Below are 21,854 nucleotides of genomic sequence, written 5' to 3'. Positions count from 1 at the left end.
GAGAGCCCGGGACCACGGACGGTCTTAGCACGGCCAGCTTCCAGGCTTCAAGTCTCAGCACTAGGATGATTCATTAACAGCCCGCAAGGCGGGTGTCCCCATGTCTGTAAAAACAAGGACTTGCCCTCCTTCAAGGAAATCCGGTCTCAGGGCAGGAGCACAGCTGAGTGCGGGGAGGAGCAATGACACCCCCGGCCCAGGGAACGCGCCAAGGGGGCACCCTTCCAAAAGCACGTGGAAAGTGCTGGTTTTTAGGATGACTACGACGAAAAGACATCAGAGGAAGCGGGGGTGGCGGGGGTGGGGGGGGCGTGGCCTGCAAGCCCTCAAGAGGCCCAGAGAAGTTGGTCAGCTCCCGGCCAGGGCCTACTGATGCTCCAACCTGGAGAGGCCTCCAACCCAAGGCTCCTGGGTCTGGGTCGATGCTGGGAGCCTCAGGACAAGGGCGCACACAGTGACAGGGGCCCCTCCGAGGAAGTCATGGGGTCAGGAAAAGAGCAGGAACCAGGAAGACAAGACTCCGCCAGGACACACTGACCTTTAACCTAGCTCTCGGTGCGTGCATCACAGAGCACATCACAGAGGGGACGACTCGCCCCCAGCCCGGGCACCCCTACAGCCTGAGAGCTGGAAAATGGGGGATGGAGGTGCAGCCCCCAGCAGCAGTGGGGCAGGAGGGCCAGGGGTTGTTCTCTGGGGATGCGTCCCCTACCACACGTCTGGCACACGGAGACAGATGCTGTTAGTCAGAGGCAAGGCCTCGAGTCCGGTAGGCCTGTCTCTGGGGAATAAAGCATTGTCATATTACAGGGATCTTGGGGACAAACCACAAATATAAATCCATAGGCCAGAGCTTCTGAACAAAAACTGGTAAAAAAAAAAGAAAAAGAGTCTCAGCTCCAGGTCATCGACCTGCTCTTCGGCCGGCCGGCCGCGGTGTCCGGAGCCCAGGGTCACACCTGGCTGATGATCTCTCCATTCTCAGGTACAAACACTTGCACGGGGGCCCCCTCGGGCGATCTCCGGAGCACACACACGGTGGGCACCTGCCCGGGCCAGGGGGAAAGGAGAGGTGGGTGAGCAAAGCGGGTAGAGACATCAGGACAGCAAGCCCGGCCACACCATCCTTGTCCCTTAAGGACGCTGACCAGTGGCAGCACCGGCCCAGCCACTCAGCCCTTGCCTCCCCAGCAGGCTCTCTGTGCCCTCGTCCATCTCCACTCCAGCCTTCTTTCGGGTGTGACAGGCACCCTGACCTTTGCTCCACCCCCACCCCATCCCCCCAGCTCACTTCTCATCACCCTCCCCGTCTGGCATGTTGGGACGGGCTGGGCCCGGGCCAAGGACAGGTCTAAGCTCGCAGGCATGGAAAGGCACGTCAGCTGGAGGGTGCTGCCAGGCCCAGGATGCCAGCTGCAGCCCAGAGAACTGGGGGCGGGGGAGGGAGGTGCAGCTGGCCCCGGCCAGAATCTTGGGTCTCAAAGCAGCAGCCTGTTGGGGACTTTTGGAGCACACCCCCTGCAGAGCCCTCCTTACCAGGGAGCCATAAAGAAAGGCTCACTCAGCACTTCCCTGGCGGTCCAGTGGTTAAGACTCAGCGCTCCCAATGCAGGGGGCACGGGTCCGATCCCTGGTCGGGAAACTAAGATCCCACATGCCACGCAGCCGAAAAAAAAAAAAAAGCTCATGCACGGTCCCCCTCTTCCAGAAAGAAAAAACTGGGCACAGCAATCAGAGTGGCCATGCTATCTCACGTCGGGGCGCTCCACCTATATGCTGCCCACCAACTCGGTCCCTGACCTCGGGGGCCCCAGGTGACAGTAACACCACGTATTAGTACTTACTATGCATTGCTCTAATCATTTCACACATACTAACTCATTTAAAGTTCTTACTGCCCCCCTGTGATGGGTCCTTTAAGACTCCCATTTTACAGAGAGACTGACAGAGGATCAGAGGAGTTAATAAACCTGCCCAATGCTGGCAGGGCTGAGACTTGAATCGGGGCCTGCGCCCTTAACCATCAGTCACCCTGCTTCTCAGCTGGGTGGCGGGAAGGGAGTCGGGGATGGGAGCCGGCTGACAGGCAGTCACAGCTTCTGGCTCCTGCATACACACTGCCAGCCTCTCCCTGCGTCCTGGGCGCTCAAGTCGGGAGACTGGGGGGCGATGTGGATTGGCCTTATGGTTATAAATAGAGGCCTATCTGTTTTGTAGATCATCGGTGGAGCCATTAGGAAAAAGGGTCTTAGGTGTCCGGGAGGGTCACCTCCACTGGCGCACGTGGACACGCGCTCTACAGCTAAACGTGCAGGCGAACTTAGCAGGCCCCCAGGGGAGTCTTCCTGCGGGCCTTCCAGAGCCGCGAGGAAATGCTCTGGGGCCTATTCCTGCGAGCTGAAAGCTGCCCGGCCACCGCCCTGCAGGCTGTGCGCCTGCGCCCCACCGCCGGCTCGCGGCAGCTGGGAGGGCCGGACCCGGGCGCGTACCTGTGTGCGCGCGAAGCCCTCGGCGCCAGGCGGCAGGCTGCGCACGCGGAAAGCCCCCTGGCGGTCCAGCGAGTGGGGGCGTGAGCTCCGGAGCCGGGCCCGCTCGTGCCACGACTTGAGCTCCTCTGACACTGCCGCCTTGCTGAGCCCGCGGCCCGCGGGGCTGTCGCGCAGCGAGGGCGTCCGGGCCACGCGGCCGTGGGCGGGCGGTGGGCGCTGCCAGCGCGGGGCGGCCGCGTCCTCGCCACGGCCCGGGCCCCACTCGCCCCACTGGCCGGGCGGCGGGCGGCCCTCAGCCAGCACCAGGTAGCGCGCGGCCCTCAGGCAGGCGGGGGGAGGCCGGAGTCGGGGGCCGCGGGGCACGCGCGGGCGGGGCGGCGCGGGCGGGGACAGTGGCCGCAGGAAGGAGATGTCGGGGCTGCTGCTGCCGGGCGGCGTCGGGTGCGACAGGCTGGAGGCGTCGGAGCCGCTGTCCTCGGAGCACGAGTGGCAGGCGGGGCACGGCACTGGCGCGGGTGCCGTCACCGTGTAGTAAGTGGGGCGGCGGCGCGGGAGGGCGCTGCGACCCCTGCCGTCGGTGCCCGCGCGGAAGGGGTCGGTCCTATGGAGAGAAGATGGGGCGCTGAGCCAGCCCTGTCTGGGCGGCGGGGAAGGCATCGCGCGTGCGCGGCTTCGGCCACGCCTCCCCGCGTGCCCACAGCCTCCTGGCCCGGCGCGCCCTACACGCCCCTCCTGCACCCCACACCACTGCTCCACTGCACGCTGGGGTTTGGGTCACGGAGGCCACAGCTGCCTCTTGTTCTCAGCCATCTCAGGTGCGAGGCGTCCAGTGGCATTTCATCCACACAATCTGAACGGGCGGACACCGTCAAGCGACCGAGGTGAAGGCGTGAAGCTGGCGTGTGGCCCGCCCCGAGGGACGACCAGCGAAGAAAGGAGAGGGCGGGCCCCACTACAGCCAAGGGCAGAGGCCTCAGGAGAAACCGCCCTGGGGCACCTGCATCCTGGACTTGCCGCCTCCCAGTCTGGAGGCGGTGGTTTGTGTCCAGCTGCGCTGCTCTGTACGGCAGCCCCAGCCGACTAGGACAGGGTGGCCGCATGCAGGTCACCCTCCCCAGGGCACCAGCTCCGGACAGCCAGCGGGGCTGGAATCCAGCCTCCCTCTGCCAGCACCCTGGGAGCAGGCCTGTCCGTCCAGAGGGGGCGCCTTTCACTAATCTGCACAAAGGCCCGGTGTGTAAAAAGGCCCCGCAGTATGTAAACGATAAGATGCATTGCCGGACTCCAGCCCAGCGCTGCCCAGAAGCAAAGTTAACCTGAGGGAAGAACCCAGCAACATCCTGAGGGTACCCTGGGCTGTCGGACGGTGTGGCCGACACTGCCTGTCGTAACTCCGTCACTGAAACGAGCACCAAACAGCAGGGAACTTGGAAAGGAGCATTTAGTGGATTCTCATTATTCGTGGGTTCTGTATTTGCAAATTCACCTACTGCTCAAGATGATTTGTAGCCTCAAAATTAACACTCCCGGCGCTTTCGTGGTCACGTGTGGACACACGCAGGGCGGTGAAAATTCTGAGTTGCCCAGCAGGCTTTCCCAGCTGAGGCTCTGAGTTCTGGGGTCAGCTCTCATACTATTCCCACAGTCTATTTAGTATCATGCTTTTCATATTTTTGTGCGTTTTGTTGGTGATTTCAGTGTTTAAAATGGCCCCAAAGTTGATGCTGCAGGACCGTCTGGTGTCCTGAGCTCAAGGAAGCTGGGACGTGATTTATGGAGAAAATAACATGTTAGATGAGCTTCGTTCAGGCGTGAGACCTAGGGCTGTTGGCCCTGAGTTCAATGTTAATGAGTCGATGGTACGTATTAGATAAGGTATCTTTAAACAGAAACCCCATAAAACAAGGTTACGTATTGATCGGTTTACAGACACGTTGTGACCAGAAGCTGTAACCATAAAACAAGGTTACGTATTGACCAGTTTACAGACACGTTGTGACCAGAAGCTGTAACGCTGTGTGTCCCCGGGAGCAGTGGTTCAGCATTTGCACGTCACAGGACATAACTACCCAAGTAATGAGAATCAACTGTACGTCAGTTGAAAACGTGACCCGTCCATCGTTAAGAGACTAATAATAAAACAATCACAGACAACTGCAAGAGTATCTTCTAAGATACACTCCTGCTCTCGCAGGAGAGTCTGCAGAGACGGGGAGAAAAGTGGAATCCGGTTGTGCAAAGAGACGAAACCGGAGTCTTTGGAAGAAAACACCTTGCTTCACAAGTGACTCGTCCTTGGCTTTGCTGGTTGGGGCGCAGCCTCTGTTGAGAGGTGCTTAAGAAAAGATCCCAAGGAGAAGCCACTGCACAAGCCATATGTCACCCACGGGTGTCCCACATAATCCTGGAAGCCACCACCCTCCGAAGGTAAATTCTCAATGGTGGGTCTCGCCCCCGGCATCACTGGCGTGGCCTGTCTCTTACCTCAGGGGCTGTGACTGGCCCCTCCTGCCCTGCATCTCAGGGGTGGCCGGGGCACTGATGCGGCCCTGCCGCTGCCCGGCAACGTTGCGGACGGGGACCACGTAGCAGGAGGCAGGGCTGGAGTCGCTGGGCCCATCCTGCGGGGTGCTGGCCGGGCTGCTGGAGATCGGAGGGATTGGAGACAGGTCAGCAGCAGGAACGCCTCCATCCAGGGGCTCCGGTGTGCGGAGGGACGGACTCATGCCTCCCACCATCACACGCAGGATGGGGGTCTCCTGCACTGTGCCCCCCCACCCCAGATCCCACCTGCTCCTGGCCCTCCCTTCCCCCCGCCTGACCTGGACTCGCTTCCGGGCTCGGAAGACTTCCTGGGCTTCTCGTAGGGGTGGTCCAGGCTTGTCTCCTTCCAGGGGCTGTTCTGGATGGGGGCCCGCTCCAGGCCCCCCATGTCAAGGCCTGCTGGCTGCAGCCCCTCGAGGGTTTGGGGCGGGAGAGGCCGGGAAGGCGCATCTGGGGACTCTGGGGGAGGTTTTGGCACTTGAGATGCCTCTGCAGGTAAAGGAAGCCCGGGAGGGCAGTGGTGGGGGAACCAGCCCAACCAGAACCTCCATGGCATGCACCTGGCCCGCCCTCCCGTGGCTGCCAGTCCGGCTGTGCCAGGCCATGGCTCTGGGCCCAGAGCTTCTAAACACTTTATTCTCCTTTCAGACTTACTCCTTACAGCTCCATTTTATACCTGCCTCCTACAGGAAGCCTCCCCAGATTGACTCTCTTGGCTCACATGACTCCCCTTTCTAACCTTTACTCCTGATGCCATGTCTGCAGCTAACTTCCTGTTTCCCTATTTTTCCTCTCACGCCGTGCCCACGTGTGCTGTTTCCTTACTGGCCTGGGCCCTCCCCTGGGCAGGACCTCACCACCCTCTTGGCCCACCTTGACCCCTCAGCATTGTTAGGGTTTGTCACCAGGGTTCTCAATCTACGGACTTGTGTTTTCTCCCTCAGTGCTACCCTGTTTTCACAAAGGGCAATGACCGTGGCCCGATGGCTGAGGCTCTGACGGGTGCGTATTGACGTAAAGGCTAAGTCCCAGGCAAAGGCAGGGAGGCCCGGGGCCCAAGGCTCTGCTGGATTCCCCTTCCCCTCCCGGTCATCCGAGCACCTGGACCGGCAAAGCGTCAGCACATCCCCCCTCTCACCCATGCACAGGGCGCACAGGCATCAGCATCCCTGCGGAGCAGACGCTGAGCCCAGCCCGGCTCCCGCCTCCTTTAGCTCACTGAGAACTCACAGCAAACGCCGCCCAAGCCCCGAGTTCTTGTGCAGGAGCCCAGCGCTCACAACAGCCCCTAAACCGCCCTCTCACCTTCCTCACGGAGCAGCCCGTCCAACAGGGAGCTGTCGTCTGAGGCGCCGAGCTCTGGGGAGGCCAAAGGAGAGAGGAGGAGGTGAAGAAATCCCCCTGCAGATCTGGGGCATCAGCAGTGCTGAGCAGCTGCCCCGCCCCCTTCCTGATAGCATCCCTTATCGGGAGATACCAACCATGTGTTCAGTACTGTGCCAGGTGCGAATTTATCACTTGGAAGGAGAAAATAAAAATCAGTAAATAGGAATGAGGAGACAGGAAACTCCATTTTAATCCTGGCTCTGCCATTAGCTTTGTAACCTCGAATAAGCCATTTCAACGCTCTGGGCCTCCGTTTCCCCATCTATTAAAAAAAGAAGCAGCCAGGGCTTCCTCTGGCAGGGTTTCCAGGCAGTGGAGGGGAAGGCAGAGAGTCATTTTGGAAGGCCCCTGGGGTAAAGAGATTTTTGCTAACTTTTGTATAGTCTTCTGATACCATAAATACAGCTCAACTCAAGCACCGCAAATCTGAGAACCCCCGCATTACCAGTGAGAGTGGGAATTGCAGCTATGGGGTCGTGGGGTCTCACAATTCAAGTGAGAGTCTGGTCGTCTGGGTCAGGAAGGTCCTTCCCTGGTGACAGGACAGCCACCTAAGGACATGGAGGGTGGCCCTTCTACATGGGCAGCAGCATGGGACCCAGGAAGACAGAGGACTCAAATTTACCATTGTCCTTAAAACACTGAAACTTCAGATTCTCGCTCTACACCTAACGTGACCCGGATGGAACTCACAAAGCATTTTCAACTACATTTGAGAACACGGGTGAGGGCAAACTGACAATAGCTAATTATTTCTCCTGGGCTTTTTAAGTGCCTTATATGCATGAATTCACGTGATCCTCATAACAACCGTGTACGGTAAGATTTTACCATCTCCCTGTAGCAGCTCAGGACACAGAGGCTTGGAGGAGCTGATAACATAGCTTAGGTCAAACCGCCGGAAGGTAGTTGAGGCAGATTCACACCCAGACCGTCTGACCGGAGTCTGGCTCTTCACCACCACGGTTTATGGGCTCTCCTGTTAGCTGGCCTTTCATGCAGAGGTCATTAACCAGAAAATTCTAAGAAAAGCAGATTCAGTTTCCAGCCATCTGAAAATCCTCTATGTAACAGGGATTGGCTGGTGGCAGGCCTGTGGGACAAATCCAGTTAACTGGCTGCTTTTTTTTTTTTTTTTTTTTATGCGGTACGCAGGTCTCTCACTGTTGTGGCCTCTCCCTTTGCGGAGCGCAGGCTCAGTTTTTTTTTTTTTTTTTTGGCCACACCGCGAGGCATGCGGGATCTTAGTTCCCTGACCCGTGCCCCCTGCAGTGGAAGCACAGAGTCTTAACCACTGGACCACCAGCGAAGTCCCTTTAAAAAAAAGGTTTTTTTCTGGCTGCTTTTATAGATAAAGTTGTATTGAAACACAACTATGGGTTTGTTTACGTAACGTCTGGCTGCTTTCATGATACGACGGCCAAGCTGAGTAGTAATGACTGAGGCCACATGGCCCACGAGCCTAAAACATTTACTCCCTGGACCTTTACAGAAGTTTGTCAACGTTTGCTCCTCAATTTAAATGAAACAGAACCTTTACACAGAGCAGTTTGTAAACCATGCAGGGTCAGCTGCCCACGGAGCAGCCCGGGCTTTGCTCAGCTCACACCAGCCTGTGCTTTAAGGTTCAACTGGGGAGACACGCTCTTAACTAATGCTGGTTCCCAGCCTCTGATCTTTTACAAAAACCTTGGGGAACCGAGATGTTTATTTTTCACAAATGTCAATTTGAAGAAATTGTGGGACTGTTACTGTCGCGGTCCAGGGTCGGGGGCTGGGTATAGTCACGTGTTTTGGGTTTGAATATATGGTCTGGGAAGACAGCCATCACCCCCGGCTGCTTAATCACAGGTGGTTCATGGGGGCTGCTTGCTGTCTTGGCCACGCTGCCCCACAGCCCTGCCCATGGCCCAGCAGCGGCAGGAGGACACCCCAGGCAGAGGCCGTACAAATGCTGGACGTTCTCAAAGGCTGCACCGTCCAGTGCAGCGGCCACTAGCTGCATGTGACTATTTTAAATTAAAATTTTAGTTCCTCAGCCACACGGGTCACAATCCGAGTGCTCAACAGTCCCATGCAGTGAGTGCCTGCCATATTGGACAGCACAGATCTGGAACGTTTCATCGTGGAAGAACTTCAACCAGCGTTGCCAGCACGGGCGCTGCTAATCAACAAAGCGTCCTGAGCACCTGTTACATCAGCTCGGTGCTGGGGGGCATTTCTCATCAGGCTCCCTGTGGTCAATTAGTCCCACAGCTGACCGCTCCCGCCACCTGCAGAGGACAAGCTAATGGCTGCCACCTGGTATAATTAGGTTCCAAACTGAGTAACCTTCCTGCGGAGACCAAGAGGGTGGGTGGATTTTTCCAACTTTTTTTTGGTTAGTTTGTTTGCTTTTTTTTTCCTCTTTAATTCAAAACACCTTTCAGCCACTAATTATTTTTTCATACATCTTTATTGCTAGTTAATTATTAATCCCTCTCTATCTCCTGCTTTCAGGGCGAGCCCAACCGGGCAGATAGCCAAGAGCAGGAATTACCTGTCTAGAACCACCTCCTCCTGGGCTCCCAGGAGACACTGCAACCAGGACCTCAGGCCTCGTCGACACAGGACACTAGACCCAGGACCTCAGGCCTCGTCAACACAGGACACTAGACCAGGACCTCAGGCCTTATCAACACAGGACGTTAGACCCAGGACCTCAGGCCTCATCGACACAGGACACTAGACCCAGGACCTCAGGCCTTATCAACACAGGACATTAGACCCAGGACCTCAGTCCTTGTAGACACAGGACACTAGACCCAGGACCTCGGGCCTCATCAACATAGGACACTAGATCCAGGACCTCAGTCCTTGTCGACACAGGACACTAGACCCAGGACCTCGGGCCTCATCGACACAGGACACTAGACACAGGACCTCCGGCCTCATCGACACAGGACACTAGACCCAGGACCTCGGGCCTCATCGACACAGGACACTAGACCCAGGACCGCGGCCTGGTCAGGACAGGACATTAGACCCAGGACCTCGGCCTGGTCAGGCCAGGGCTACAGGTGGAGAGCAAACCTGTCTCTCTGATCAGGAGGGTGGCCAGGCCCCTTCCCCACAGCTCTATTTCCCCTGGACTAAGTGCCCCCTCCCGGGGATGGTTGGCCAAGCCCCAGGCGTGTCCTGGCCTGCTCCCCATTCCCAACAAGCAGCCTCATCGTCGCAATGATAGTAGCAGAGCCACAGCCCTACACCGTCCACCACCCCACACCGCAGGCCTGTGGTCAGAGGAGCCCACAGGGCGCTGTGAGGCCAGACGGGACACAGGAGGGGCTGGGACACACGGGGCACAGCCCCCCGGCCCCCTGCCACCCGGACAGCAACGAGCCCTCAGGGGCTTCCGTGCCCAAGTCAGCAGCTGCCTTTCAAGGGGAGGTCACATCCTGGGCCCTGTCAGGAACGGAGGGAGGACGGAGGCCCCTCTCCAGCAGAGCCAGTCGGCCGTCCTGCCTGGGTCTCCCCGTCGCCCGGGGTTACTGGGCCAGCTGTCGCATGGAGGCATCTCCTCCCTCGTCCTCCACCCCTGGCTGCTGGGGGGGACCTGGGAGGCATCTGGACTCACCCTAAATTAGAGGCCACGTGCTCAACCGGGGCAGGAGGTGGCCTCGGCACAAAGCTGACCTGAGGGACAGGGGTGGGGGCTGGGGAGCCCAGGTGGAGGCCCCAAATCCAGTTCAGCCCAGGGCCCAACTCCCTGTGCCAGCTCCCTCACACGCACGGGAGGCCTGGGACCCAGGAGAGGCCTGGGGGAGGGCGAGCCCAATGCCCTGGAGCCAGAACGGAAGGGAGGCCTCCAAGGACTGACCTGACAAGTTGGGCTCGGGTCAGGAGAAAGGAAAAGCCACACGTGAGGGCCCAGAACCACTTGCTGGAAGAGGAACCGGCCTGGACGCATGATGTCCACTGACGCCTGGGCCTGGATGACTCACTAGGTGCCGCACAGCCAGCGGGCGCCGGCCCCCGGGCTCAGGGACTAGACTGAGAGGCACAGTAACTAGAGAACAGAGCGCGGGGCCCCAGTCCTGACTGGGCGGTTCTAGATAATTCAGGGACGGTGGGTGTGCACCTCCACCAGAGCATCCACGGCAGCCATGGGCCCTGCAGCAGTTCAGCGAGCGGATATGCACAGAATGCGGGCCGTGCTCACGGGACCACCTGCCCTGTGGGCCTGGGATCAGAGGGCTGGACAAGCCCTCGAGATAAGCTGAGGTCAGCCTGGGGGTGCCTCCTGTCCGGGAGGTCTCCTGCAGGGCGTGGATTTCGAGGCAGGAGTGGGTTGTTTTCTAAGGAAATGGGGAGGGTCTCAGGGGAGGGTGATGACTGGGCTGAGGCTTGTGGGGTTGCCACGGGTCAGGATGGGGTGGGGCGGACTGGGGAAGCAGGTTTCCCCCGACGGGACGGACAGGTCTGGGACCAGCCGCTGCTCACCTGGGCCTGGGGCCAAGGCAGGAGGGGCCCCATTACCTCGCTGCCACTCCCCCAGGCAGCGCTGCAGGTCCCGTAGCTTTTTCTCTTCCTGCTGCACCGCGTGCTTCCGCTGCCGGCGCGCCTGGCGGCCCAGGTTCCCCTCCCGGCACAGGCGCCGCGCGGCCTCGGCGATCTGCAGCTGCAGGGCCAGCTCCCTCTCCAGGCTGCTCAGTGGGTCCTGGGGGAGGACGCAGTGAGCGACACCGGAACGGCCCAGACCCCGAGCAGACAGTGGTGTCCGGGGCCCAGGCCCCCGAGCAGCTGGCCCGGGACCCACCCAGCAGCCTGACCCCGAGTCAGGCGGGGAGGGACTGAGGTGGACGCTTCCCTCCCACCCCAAAGCGCCGGGCAGACGAGCCACCCGTCACACCACGGGGAGGGACCCGAGGGCCAAAGCCACCCCACGGCCCTCCTCCCGTGCTGAGAAAGGGGAGGATGGCCCCAGGAGCCAGAGCGACCTGTCCGCACAGGCCACTGCCTCTCCGGGCCGGCTGCGCTCTTGGCTGGCCTTCTGCCCACGGGGGATTGAACCCCATGTCCTCCCTTGAGGTCCCAGCCCTCCCGGTTCCGGCACTGGCACGGCTTCCCTAAGGCCACGTGGGCTACACGTTGGCGGGTGCCCCTCGTCCACGCGGAGCCAAGCGGCCTGAGCTGTGTGATGCTAGAGCAGAGACCCCTGCAGCGGGGAAGCAAGGCCTGGGGACCACAGCCGCCAGCCTCGGGGAGCAGGGACGGCGCCCTGCAGTGCCTCACCTCTCTGTGCAAGGCCCACTCGTCCAGTTTGTAAGCGGCTCCAACCCTGCGGCGGACCTTGGGGGCCTTCTCCCCTGGTCTGAGGGGGTACTCTGTGGGCAAGATGCCCGTCAGCTCCTGCGGGGGAAGCAAGTTCGTGCCAAGCCGCTCTCCACGCACCCAGCCCTTGGCCGAGCAGGAACAGCCCGTCCGGCGGGCCCTGGGTGACCTGTGCCGCCCTTCCCCAGAGGCCTCTGCCCACCTCCGTGCGTCCCAGCGTCCAGGGCTGTCCCTCATCCGGGGATCTGCCCTGGCCTGGCTATGTTCCCCGCAGGCGCCTCCATCCACTCGGTCCCCTGCAGCCCCTCCTCTGCCCGGCCATATGCCTGGGCCCTGCGGGGGAGAGCTGTCCCCTCACCGTGCCATCCGGTGCCCCGTCTGACCCCCAGAACTCTCTCAGGACCGGGCCTCCCACTCCTCGGCACCGACAGCCCAGCACGTGGCTCCGGCCCCCGGGGTTAAGCCCACGCTTGTGCGCGGCGGGGGCCCAGCCTCACCGCTTCCCGCAGGCAGATCCTCCTCAGCTCCTCCAGACAAGCCTCCAGCCGCGCCTCCAGGGCCCTCTGCTGCTTGCGCACCGCGTGGGTCAGCTCCTTCGCGGGGGCCACCGGGCTGTCGGGGCCTACGGCGGGGCAGGGGCGCGCGCTCAGGGGAGCCTGTCCCAGGCGCCGCGGGACACCCCCGAGGCTGACGGCGCACATGCGCGCTCAGACGGCCTCACGCCCGCCCAGGCTGCGGGCCGGTCGCTACAGCAGGCCGTGTCACAGCCGAAGGCGGTGTGTCCCCCGGCGGCCCAATGGCACCGTTACGGCTCGGAGGGACGGGCGGCCCCTCGGCCACGTGCGGTGAGGGCCAGGCTGTGGCCAGAGCCCGTTCCTTCCCGCCCTTCCCTTCCCAGCCGCCACCCGCGGCTTCTTCCTTGTCTGCTCCCCGCCTCTCTCTCTCTCTCACACACACACACACACATACTCACGCATACACATATACACACACATACACATACACTCACGCACATATACACACACATACGCGCACACACACATACACACATATACACACACATACGTGCACACATATACACACATACGCGCGTGCACATACACACGCACACGCACACACACATACACACACATACATACATGCACTCACACATGTGCACACACATGCACGCACACACATACACGCACACACATATACATACACACGTGCACACACACATACACAGACACAATACACTCACACAATACACACATACGCACACACACATACACAGACACAATACACTCACACACATACACACACACACTCACACACACACACTGCACACGCCTCTTCTCTCTCTGTCCAACCAGACCCGACTGGGCCCATCGGCTGTGGCCAGCCTGAGCCACGGCCCCTTCATGCCAACCAGATAAGAGTTTTCAGCTTCTTAGGAATCATGGGGCCAGAGCTGAACACGGCAGGTAGCTCTTCAGATAGGATTGACACTCCAGGCCAGACCCCCCACACACACCGGGAGGAAAACTCTCAGCCCTTCCAGGGTCTGCACCCCCCTTCCCCACACAGTGGCCTCCCCGCCGCCCCCGCCTTGGGCCTTTCAGCCTGGCCGGGCCTGGAGCCTGGGACTCGAGGAGTTGGTGGGGTCGGGGGCGCCCGAAGCCCTCACCAGACTGCAGGATGATGCCGCTGTCGGTGTCGCTGACCTCATCCTTGCTCTCCATGGTGGACTTCTGGGAGGAGGGGGCACAGAGGAGGAGGGGCCGACACCCTTCCCAGCCTGGGCCAGGATGTGCAGGTGGCCTGGAGTTTCCCCAGCTTTTAAAAGAACAGAAAATGATACATGTAAACCCCCTTGCCTCCAAACAGAGCTGTTGAGCCAGGTGGGTGAGGGTGGGAGATGTGGCGTGAGGCCCATGCTTCCAGGGGAGTGAGTCTGGGATGCGGGTGTCAGTGCTAGGGGCGCTGCGGACAGAAGGCTCTGTGGGCCTCTCCAGCGCACCTGCCCTGGGCCCAGCCTGGCCCCCTACCGCCTCCTTCCCAGAGAGGCCTCCGAGCCCAGGGGGTGACAGCAGTGGTGGCCACAGGGACCACGACACTGGGGAGAAAGACCGTGAGGACAGGAGCAAAGAGACAGGATGGAAAGGAAGGGACACGGAAAAGGTGGGAGGACAAGTCCAGGAGGAAGGCAAGGAGAGAGGGAGGGGAAACGTCGGTGCCAGGAAGGAGGCACGGCTGACGGTCCTCAGCCCGAGACCCGTCCCGCCGCCCCCGGGGGTGAGGGCACCGGGCACTCAGCCAGGCCCTGTCCCAAGGCCCACAGCCCAGGCTGCCTGCTGTCTGCCTGCACCAGGCGGTCCACCCAAGGGCAGGTGCCCAAAGCCGTGAGCCAACTCCCTGGCCACCAGCTATGCCTGGGAGGCCCCTCGAAGGGGAGGGGGCCCGGACCCCACACCCCACAGCCGGGAGCGAGGCAGTGCGCACGTGCGTGTGTGTTGGGCGCGTGCTGCCGGGGCTGGAGGGGTGACCAGAGCCGAAGCTGCCCGAAGACGGGAAGGAGACCACGGCCACTCTCCTTGCCCGGGCCGGGCGCACGTGTGCAGCTCAGGTAGAGTTCCAGGTGTGCGTCTGCCGGCAGCAGTCACCCTGGCTGCACCCGCTGGCGCCCCCTCTCTCTTCGCCAAGTCTGCACGCCTGCTCAGGGTCCCAGCTGGCCGGGGCCTGGCGGCGGCTGGCTGAAGCCAGGGTGGGGAGCGTGGGCGGGGCCCGGGCAGGCGGCCTGGAAGGAAAGCCCAGCCACCTCCTCCCTGAGTCAGCCATTGAGCAAGAGTCCAAAAGTCCTCCGGAGTCTCTGTCTGGAGCTTCTCCTGCTTCTCCTCAGGGCACCAAGGGCCGACCGGCACTCACCAGCCCGAGAGGCTTTTTTTGTCCCCCACCGCGGGGGGGGGGGGGGGGGCTCCTCAGCCAGAGGAGACAAGCTGAGCCGGCGGCCAGGCCCCTGGAGGAGGCACCGCTGATGGCCAGGCCCCAGGAGCACCTCTCTGCCCATGGACAGCTTTACAGACCTACAGAAACAGCACAGCCTATCAGAGCACCTTGGGCCTCAGTTAAAAACCTCGCCCTGAAAACAACAGGTACCTGCACTTTGGAGCTGCAGTTCTCCAAGGAAGTCTAGAGAGTGGAGGGTAGGATTTTTTTTTTTTTTTTAAGTTTATATGGGGCCTTTGTGAAGATGCCAAGGAGAGAGCCTGGCCACACGTTCTGGGAACCGAGACCAGGGTACTTGGCGTGAGTTAGCTCTGCCTGGTCCACCCTCCCAAACCCTCATCCCTCCTGGAGATGGAGCGGGACAGAGGGCAGGCAGCTCCCCTGCCGCCCGCTGCAGAGCCCTGGGCAGCCTGTGGGCCTCCCCAGCAGCCAGGGGCAGGGCCCTGCCAGAGCAAGGAAGCAAGGCTGTCCTAGCACGTCCGCTTGGACGAGGGAGGGGGTGATGTGGGAGGGAAGCCATCAATTACTCACACTTACTAATTAATTATTAACCATTAAGGAGTTGCCTTGGGAAGCTCTGACAACTCAGCCCTGCTTCTCACGCTGTTGCCTGTTGCAGAGTGAGCAGGAATTGCAGGGACCGAGGGGTGGCCCGGCAGAACGGGCCCCTCAGCCCCTTCCTCCCTCTGGCCAGGGTCGGGGGCAGGCCTGCTCCAAGTAGGGCAGAGAGCACGGACCGGAGGTTGGAAGCCCCGGATTCCAGCCTGGATCCTGCCATCACCTGTGTGATCTTAGGGGAGCTCACCTCACCTCACCTGGCTGGGCCTCCCGTCCTCACAGGCACGGTGAAAACTGGACGGTACCTGGGGCCCTGGCCAGTCCCCATACTGAATCTGGATAGCGCCAGGCTGAGCAGGAAGGACCCACACGTGTGCGGCCCGCTCACCTGCCCCCCTGGAGGCGGCCCTCCGGCTTCGGGGACCCTGTCCCAGGGCCCGCAGGCTCCCGTGGGTGTTGAAGGCATGGCTTTCAGATACAGGCAGTTCCGGGAACGTCCCCGCCCCTGCGCATGGGAACCCTCCCTGCCCTCCAGACCCGCAGCCCCAGGTGGCAAAAGCCCCGTCCGTCCGCCGCGGAGATCGGAGAACAAGACGGGAGAACGAGGGAGCGAACGAACGAACGCAAACCCCCAGGAAAAGACAGAGGGGGACAAAAGGGGAGGAAGGGGAGCGCCGTGCATTTGCCCTCGGGCTGAGCCACTGGGACCCTCTCCCGTCGCAAATGTGGCCCCAAAGAGAGGCCCTGGGACTCTCTCGTCCCAGCCTTCCCCGCTCCCGTGGAAACTGAGGCCTGGGAACTACAGCGCCGGGTCCTCATCCGAGCCCACCAGCACCCCCATCACCCCTGTGCCCTGTGGCGGACGGCCACTGCTGGGCCCCCCACCCCTAGGCCGGCTTGCCCTCGCCCCAAAGACCCGCTCCAGCTGCCCCGCCCTCACCTGCTTCCAGCTCAGTCCAGGAGTCCGGGAAACGCCCCCTGGTCCCAAGTCAGGGGACCGAGGGGCCTGGCATGTCTCCTCAGGGTGTCCCAGGCCGCCCCGTGCTCTCTGACCCAGTTCCACTCCCCACGCCGATGGCCGGTGGCTGTCCCTCCCCTGGTCCCGCCTGTGTCCCTCCCAGGCTGCCCGGCCAGGGGAGCCAGGTTACTTGTTCCGACTTGAGTCAGAGGGAGGAGCGGTGAGCAAGCCCTTCCCAGAGCAAAGCCTGCCCCACAGGCAGCCCGGGCCTCTGCACTTCCGGGGACCGCACGGGCGGGAGAAAGGGGCTCCCCTCGGAGGAACCCCGGAAGAAGGCAGCGGGGATCAGGCCTTCGCGGCCTCAAGGGCCCCCCTGCCCTGTGCTGAGCCGCCCGCCGCCCCAGATTCCGGCTCCGCGCAGCGCCCAGAGCGGGCAAAGACCCCGGCGCGTGGGGACCACCAGCGAGAAACCTACATGCTGACAAGGAGGGGCCCTGCTCCCCAGACCCGGAAGCGGGGCCAAGGCCAGATGAGATTAGAAACTCCGGGCCGGGCCGTGACCCCGGAACTCCACGCGGGGCGGCTCTGGGGTCCCACAGCAGGCCAGGCTGTTCTGATCACAGACATTTCCCTCCAGAATCATCATGGCCGCCACCTCCCTGTTTATCATTTACAACCATCCCTCCACAGGGCCCATGGCACATTGACCTGGACCCCAGTCCTCTCCCTAGTCCACAGGAGGGCCACTGGGACCCCGGGGTCTAAGCTCACCCCCAACCACCGGGGGCCAGAGACCAAAATGGAAACTGTTCCCTACAAGAAATGAGCCTCTGAGTCTCCACGCAACTGACCTTCAAGGAAAACCAACAGTTTGGAATTCACTCTATTTCACTGGGGGAAGCAAGGGCCAGAGACACTGTGACCCATCACAGGAGGCAAGAAGACAGACAGTGCTGCACACGCAGGAGACCCCTCAAGGCTGAACGCCACCTGCTTTTCTCACCACGCCCCTCACCTTGGGATCCCAGCACTGACGCGTCTCCAATAGCTCCACTCCCCCAACACCAAGACGACATCTCCAGCCCCTAGACCACCTCCCCAGCCCCAGGACCGCGTCCCAAGCCCCAAGACCACCTCCCCAGCCCCTAGACCACCTCCCCAGCCCCAAGAGCAGCTCCCCAGCCCCTAGACCAGGTCCCCAGCCCCTAGACAGCCTCCCCAGACCTTAGACCAACTCCCCCGGCCCTAGACCACACCCCCAGCCCCAAAGACCCCCTCCTCAGTCCCTAGTCGACCTCCCCATCCCCAAAGATCACCTCCCCAGCTTCAAGACCACCTCCTCAGCGCCTAGGCCACGTCCCCAGCCCCGAAGACCACCACCCCATCCCCAAAGACCTCATCCGCAGCCCCTAGACCGCCTCCCCAACTGGAAGACAACCTTCCCAGCCCCAAAGACCACCACCCCATCCCCAAAGACTTCCTGTGGATCTACCACTATTTCAAAATAAAATGTTAAAAAAATACACAGCCCAAAGATGATGCTCAGGTGTCTAAAATACAGCAATACCTCAAATACTCAAAATGTATCCAGTCTGGAAAAACAGAATCTTAATGTACACATCTTACTTGCCTTTTATCACTTAAATTTACTATTTTACTAAAATCTACATGTGGGATAGAGGCACTTTACATATTAAATTTGTAATCTGTTTTCAGCCCCCGTCTGTACTGAAGTGGGTAGAATGTAGTGGTGTAGTGGTTCTAAGCGAGACTGGACCTGGACTGTACCACTTAGTGCCTGTGTGAGAAGTCATCCCACCTCACTTCTGCCTCAATTCCTCATCTGTAAAATTGGTATAATAATAGTACCTACCTTAAAATGTTGTATGATTAAATGAGCTGATGTATGTAGAAAGCTTTGAACAATGACTGGCATACTGCAAATTTTCGATGAAAGTTAACTCCATTACTTATGTCCTTGTTAACATTGCCATCATGAGAATTTACTTTCTCTCTCATCAATATCCTTTATCAGAGGACAAGTACAAAATAATGGGCCACCAGAAGTTTAAAACCATAAATAAAATCTCTTATATGATTTTCACCTGAAAATCCCTTACTTTCCATATAGTATTTCTTTACATAGTTCTACTGAGAAGCATAAGATGTCTCCAGGTAAGCAATCACTGTCAAGATTCTCACTGAACCAGAAGTAGAAAACACCAGAAAAAATTCTAACAAAATCCCCTGTGAAATTGGTCTGATTTCTGCTTCGAAAAGTTTTAGATAAGGCACCAGACTTGTGGACAGTTATTGAATCTAAATCTCATCTCTTTGAATTTTTATCTTTTTTTAATGACTGATTTTTATAAAAGATGTTTGCAACCTACAATGGATATTTCCCTTTCAAAAAAAAAAAGTTAGCAGTACCTTCCTCTCCCACCTGATGTCACTTAAATTAAAGCACTCACCATTATATTTTCCCAGTCAAAGCAATCAGATTGAACATGCAAATATAATTCCTTTGGGGTGGAGGCGGGAGTAGGACAGGAGAGTACCACAGGGTAAAACATGTGAGCATTATTAGAGAAAAAGTCTGTATCTCTTCCTCTTCACTTAATCCATTTGTTAATTCATAAGTGCTTCTATGTGTCAGGATTTCTTCTGGGGGCTGAAAATACAACAAAGAATAACTAAAAAGATAAAAATCCCTGTGCTCATGGAGCTCACAGCCTAGTGGGGAAGGCAGACAACACAAAATTACACTATTGTGAGATTCCTTCTATGAGTGGGGAAATGCAGGATAATAAAGAAGCATGTAGGAGAAGCACTACCTTGGTCTGTGGGATCAGAGGACACTTTCTGAAAGTAGTGATATCTATGCCAAAACCGAGGGCAGAAGTTAACTGCAAGGCAAGTTTCTTTTACTTACACTCCCATTTTTTAAAAATAAGAACATTTTTGAAACAGTTATAGGAAGGAACAGATGAAGAAGCGTCAAAAACTGAGAAGAGAAAGGGGAAAACCAATAAACTAGGTTCCCTAAAGCAGAGGTAGGGGTAAGATACAGAGAACACATAAAGACTAGCCTCAGAAGAGAGAGGTGGGAGGTTTTAAACGGTGAGTAGTGGCAGCCTGGAGGAACACACAAGGAATTCCCACCCCCCGCAACCACCTTCTGTGGAGCTGTGTCACCAACACAGGCAGTCTCCCCACTCCCCCTGCACACACACCCATCTCCCCTCACATTCCTTTGCGCACCCTCTGTCCAAACAATGTGAGTCCTGAGCCCTCCAGGCTGACCACCCCCTTCTTTACCTAGGCTGAGGCTGAGGGGCCCCAACAGGGGACAGCCCCCCTGTGCTGGGGGGCCTACTCTGGGTCTCCCAAAGAGCCCGCAGCCCTTCCCTTCCCCCCTACAGGTTTGTCACAGTCTTCCCACAACAAACAGAGGAGTTGACTCTGAAGCTGGCACCCAGCCTCCACCTTGCCCATCCCCCAGCTCCGGGGGGGAGGGAGTGATGGAAGTTTCTAGAATCAACTCATAGCATCTTTTTTAATGCATAAAATAAGATGAAGAGAACCGCTAAGATAATGGATTATATTAAATACAGTTCTAAAAACAGTAAAACATAGTAATCTATATATGTTTCTTTATTAACATTAAACAGGATCTAGTAGTGGGCAGTTCCGTAGCAATGACGATGGTAAACGATGTTTCATGACCGACGGTAAACCAGGTTTCAAGACAGCTATCACAACTGCGCTGTGATATGGAACCCTCTGTGGTGTCTATTAACGGCAAATCACAGGTACTACCAATGGTTACAAGGCAATGCTAAATTTCAGTAAAGGTTAGTGAAAAATAAACCCTTCCCATCCGAGTCCACGACCCTCTGAATGCTATCCACAGATGCTTGGGTGCCCCTGGACCCAGTTAAGAATCCCGCCCTCAGGTAACCACCCCCATCTCTGAGCTCAGGGAGAGGACAGAGGACCGACCAGTCTCCGCGTTGATCCTCCGGAATCCTCAAAGGCCCCTCTTGCTCCCTCAAATTCACACGCAGCATTTCCCAGCCCAGCAGGATCTGAGGCTTGGAGTGGGACCAGCCAACCAACTCTCCCAAGACCCCCAAGGCCATGGATCTCCCTGGCTGCCATGGCCTTCAATTCAAAATATCCAGAGTGGGCATTCCAGAGGCCTGCTGAGAACGCGGGGTTCAGCACCCTGCTCCCAGCCAGTGCCCCGAACCCCAACTCCACAGCATCATTGGTGAGGAAGTGGGGTTTCCCCACACACTTGGAATCTGATCTTTGAAAGAAGGGAAAAAATTGCATCTCTTTAGGGTTTTCATCTCCTAAGGAAAAGTCCTGAATCAAAACTCTTGCACCTCCTGCATCCATCCACTCTCCATTATTTTTTTGTAAGTTCCTCCTTTAAGTTTCCTGTGATACATGAGATCGGAAGTCAAAGCAAGGGCCCGACCTGACGCCCCAACCAGCACCCGGCAAAGAAAAGTCTCAGGCGCTCCTACCATTACACTTAAACAATTAAGGAGCCAATGGTCGGCTGCTCGAGCCAGTGGAAAGAGAAAGGAGGGAAATATCCCGGGACCCTCCAGGCGAGGGGGGCGGGAGATGGTTCCTCAAACTGTTTTCTTTCCCCTCCTCCTCCCTTCCCAGTGGGAAAGGTGCTCGCCTCCGGCGAGCGATGGTGGAGCGGGCTGCGACAGGGGACTCCACGACGGCCTGGAATGCGCCCTGGAATCAGACCTCTAGGCTCTCCTCAAAAAGCCCCTTTGTCCGGTCCACCCTGCTCCCCTCCCCCACCGCGCCCTCCGCGTCCAGGCGGCCCGAGACTCGGCTCCTTTTGTCTGCCTTCCCGGAACCTGCCAGGGGATCCACAGGCGTGGGGAAGGTCGCAGGAGAAAGGTCGAGGAGACGGAAACATGCATTTTCGGTAGGAACTCGGAATTCCCACCCCCCGGCAAATTCCCCCCACTCCACGCAGGGCCCCCTCCTCTAAGGCGGAAGACTGTGGGTTAGGGGCTCGATCCCCCCCGGCTCCCGCGTCGCGCCCCGGCGCTCCCCCTTACCTGTCCCATGGAGATCCCTCGCCGCCCGCCTGCCCCCGCGCCCCCCGCGCGCGCCTCGCAGCCTCGGGACCTGCTCGTCCAGGCCAGCTGTCCTCCCCCCGCGATTCCTCCCGGCCTCCCCTCCCCGGAGGCATTTCATTTAACTTCGGCATTTGCAGCATCCCAAATGTTAAAGATCCCAAGACATCTGTCCCCTGGGGCGTACCAAGGCCCAGAGGAAAGAGGGGAAAGACGCAGGAAGGGACCCGGGAGTCCGATCCGGGAGCCGGGGCGGGGCCGCGCGTCGGGGCGGGGAGGTGCCCGCGGGGGTGGGCGTCCCGCGGGGACCCGGGCGCGGGGCGAGGCCGGCCCCCTCTTCCCGCTTCCGGACGCGCGCGCGGCGGGACCCCCCCGCGCCGCCAGTTCCCGCGGCCCGGCGGGGGAGGCTCCTCCCGGACCCGGGCCGCCTTCCCTCCGCGCGCTCCGGCCGGCCCGGCGGCTTCCGCGCCTGGAGACCCGGGCTGAGCGGAGGGGGTGCCGCGCCCA

General features: G+C 59.3%; 1 protein-coding gene across 1 annotated transcript; it reads right to left on the bottom strand.

The window, feature by feature from the left end:
* Positions 1-953: 953 nt before the first annotated feature.
* On the bottom strand, positions 954-21,523 carry INAVA (innate immunity activator). Its single transcript, XM_007456135.1, has 10 exons — positions 21,330-21,523; positions 13,399-13,547; positions 12,230-12,354; positions 11,694-11,810; positions 10,902-11,118; positions 6,339-6,392; positions 5,312-5,522; positions 4,974-5,132; positions 2,478-3,090; positions 954-1,046 (listed from the first exon to the last, which is right to left on the bottom strand). Exons 1-10 carry the CDS (start codon positions 21,488-21,490, stop codon positions 954-956), a joined length of 1,899 nt encoding a protein of 632 aa, XP_007456197.1. The 5' UTR covers positions 21,491-21,523.
* Positions 21,524-21,854: the final 331 nt, after the last annotated feature.

The sequence above is a fragment of the Lipotes vexillifer genome, unplaced genomic scaffold, assembly GCF_000442215.2.
Source record: "Lipotes vexillifer unplaced genomic scaffold, Lipotes_vexillifer_v1.1 scaffold1201, whole genome shotgun sequence".
In the NCBI taxonomy this organism is placed as follows: Eukaryota; Metazoa; Chordata; class Mammalia; order Artiodactyla; family Lipotidae; genus Lipotes; species Lipotes vexillifer.
This window is presented reverse-complemented; position numbering and strand designations above follow the sequence as displayed.